This window comes from Penaeus monodon, chromosome 10 (assembly GCF_015228065.2).
Source record: "Penaeus monodon isolate SGIC_2016 chromosome 10, NSTDA_Pmon_1, whole genome shotgun sequence".
Lineage (NCBI taxonomy): Eukaryota > Metazoa > Arthropoda > Malacostraca > Decapoda > Penaeidae > Penaeus > Penaeus monodon.
This window is the reverse complement of record NC_051395.1, coordinates 27,347,288-27,349,787: the sequence shown is the minus strand read 5'-3', so window position 1 is coordinate 27,349,787 and position 2,500 is coordinate 27,347,288. Positions and strand designations below refer to the sequence as shown.

General features: G+C 39.0%; 1 protein-coding gene across 1 annotated transcript in view; it reads left to right on the top strand.

Moving 5' to 3' along the window:
- The window catches only part of LOC119577987 (zwei Ig domain protein zig-8-like), a gene marked incomplete in the record, with an annotated part of 111,398 nt that overhangs the window by 87,759 nt on the left and 21,139 nt on the right, over nt 1-2,500 (top strand). The window contains 1 exon segment of the mRNA XM_037925690.1: nt 28-197. Coding sequence (XP_037781618.1) covers nt 28-197 — 170 coding nt within the window.

Genomic DNA, 2,500 nt, shown 5'->3' with positions numbered 1-2,500 from the left:
CAATCTCCCTCTCCCTTTCTCCTCCAGGATCAGCTTGGGCGAGGAAGAGGCTTCCCCGTCACGTGGTTCCTGAGCCTACAGACCCGGGGCCGACACTGCCTCCCGTGTTCGACCCACTCATGCCCACCAACGTCACAGTAACAGCTACCAAGACGGCCGTTCTCGCCTGTGTGGTTCACAACCTTGGTAGTAATACGGTAATGATGCTTGCGTGGTTCTGTTTTTCATTCTTAGGTTTTAAGTGTTTTTATGGATTTCCATTTTTTCGCACATTTTTTTTTTTTCTTTTCTATTTCTCTTTTTTTTTTTTCTTTTTTTTTTGCGTCCTGTCTTTCTTACTTATTTTTTCAATCGCTTCTCCCTAGTCTCTCTGAATTTAGTTGAGCCTTTATCTTTCAATTTTCATATCCTCTTTCCATACTTTATTTTTTTACCCATCGCATATTCTATTTCTCGATTATTTTTTTATTTTATAATTAACAATCTTTCTGTTATATTTTCTTCTTAGTACAACAATAACTATGGCAATATTCCTGTAATGACCCACATTATACCAAGTATTATCGTGATAATCATTATACGAGACCAATGCACCATATCCTTTTTCTTTCTTTTATCAACTGATAATATATATTATGCGAAATTGCATGGGAATTCAATATCAAAATACAGATAACTACCTAACAACTACATCACAAACAGCATATTAGGATATATAAAAGAGCTACTAAACAGTTACGTACTGAACAACCCATGTGTGGTTAAGTACCAAACACTTACATAATAAAAAGTACAGCATATGACAAATAGCAAACAATTGCATCATAACCAACACATAACATAGAAGGTAATTACCAGGTAATGACATTATGAGCAATACAGGGCATACATAATGATTACCAGACAATTACGTCATGGGCAATGCATGATACACAGCGTAACTACAAGTACCATTATTACCGTAGAATATTTTCGCATTCCCCTTGCTATTATCGATATTTTCACTAAGTTTCGACTGTCACGAAGTAGCACATCACAAAGTGTCCTATTGCTATCCTCTTTGTTTGTATTGTAAAGCAATGAATTATGATTTGACAGCCAGGAACAGCTGGGGCGATTAATTAGCTGCTGTTGGTTTTTTCTTCCTTTTTATATGAAAGAATTGGAAGAGGGAGTAGAAACATAGCGTGTAGACAGTACAAAATAACGTAACAACGATTGAGATAGTGTAAACAATTTATTTTACTTCTCTCTTTATTACTTTTTTCTTGGGGGGGAGGGTGAATTAAAAGAACGTGGGGCAGAAAAAAATGCTTTGGGGTTTGAGTGTGTGTATGTACAGTATGTATGTATGTGTGCACCTGTATCTAGCACATTAAACAATTCCCCAGGGATTGCAATCGAGCTCGGATTCATAATGAAAGATCCAAATATGATAGATGGAAAGGGTTAGCGACCCCCTGTCGGCCAACTGAGAAATTAATGAGGCTGACACATTGTTCCGGGTGGAGTAAAAGGCTTTAATTTCAACGTAAATCCGGGTTGCAATGGTAAGAAGAGTAGGCTCATATATCTAGCGGAACACGTGAGACCACTTCAAATTATTGTTCTCTGTTTATTCTGCTTCACTGTAAGTCTTTCGTGCATGCTACAACTGCAAGATAACTCCGTAAATAAGTCGTTGTTTGTTAAGAGTCATGTGTTGTTTACGAATTTTAGATACCGTCTGATATCAAAGTGGCGGGCAGTTTATGAGATGCCGTGAACAGACGATGGTTGAAATTTTCTCTGAAAGTTACTGTCTAATTCTCATGCCAGGATGATACTGACAGGTAATAGGTATGTTCTTGTTATTCCTGCTTGATTAGTATCATAATATTATCGTTTCTGATGCTGAATATATAATCAAAACGAAATAGAATTATTTTATCCAGTGACTTGCTTGGAAAAGGCGGAACAGGAAAAATTAATGTTCGAACGTAAATGGGATTCCAGAGGCTAAGAGAGCAAGAGAGAAGAGGAGAGGAGAGAAGAGAGACGTGAGAGAGAGAGAGAGGTAGAATAGAACCAGTCGAACAGTGGGAGCAGAGAGAGAGAGAGAAGACGAGTAGATCGAGAGAAGAGACAGACAGAGAGAGACGAGAAAGAGCAGAGGAGAGAGAGAGATGAAGAGAGAGAGAGAGAGAGAGAGAGAGAGAGAGAAAGAGAGAGAGAGATCCTGATTCAGCAGAAGTTGAATGTGAATTACATACTTTGCGTCGCAGTGAAAGGACAGGAAAATGAAGAGTCACCGCCGCTTCTGAGGCATAGCAAATCGTACTCCCTATCTTCAAACATTTTTCTTAGAGACAAACAAGTGATCAAGAGAAGATAATAATGCAAAAAAGACACACACACAAACATACACGTACACGCACGCACGCACGTGCGCGCGCACACACACACACACACAAACACACACACACACACACACACACACACACACACACACACACACACA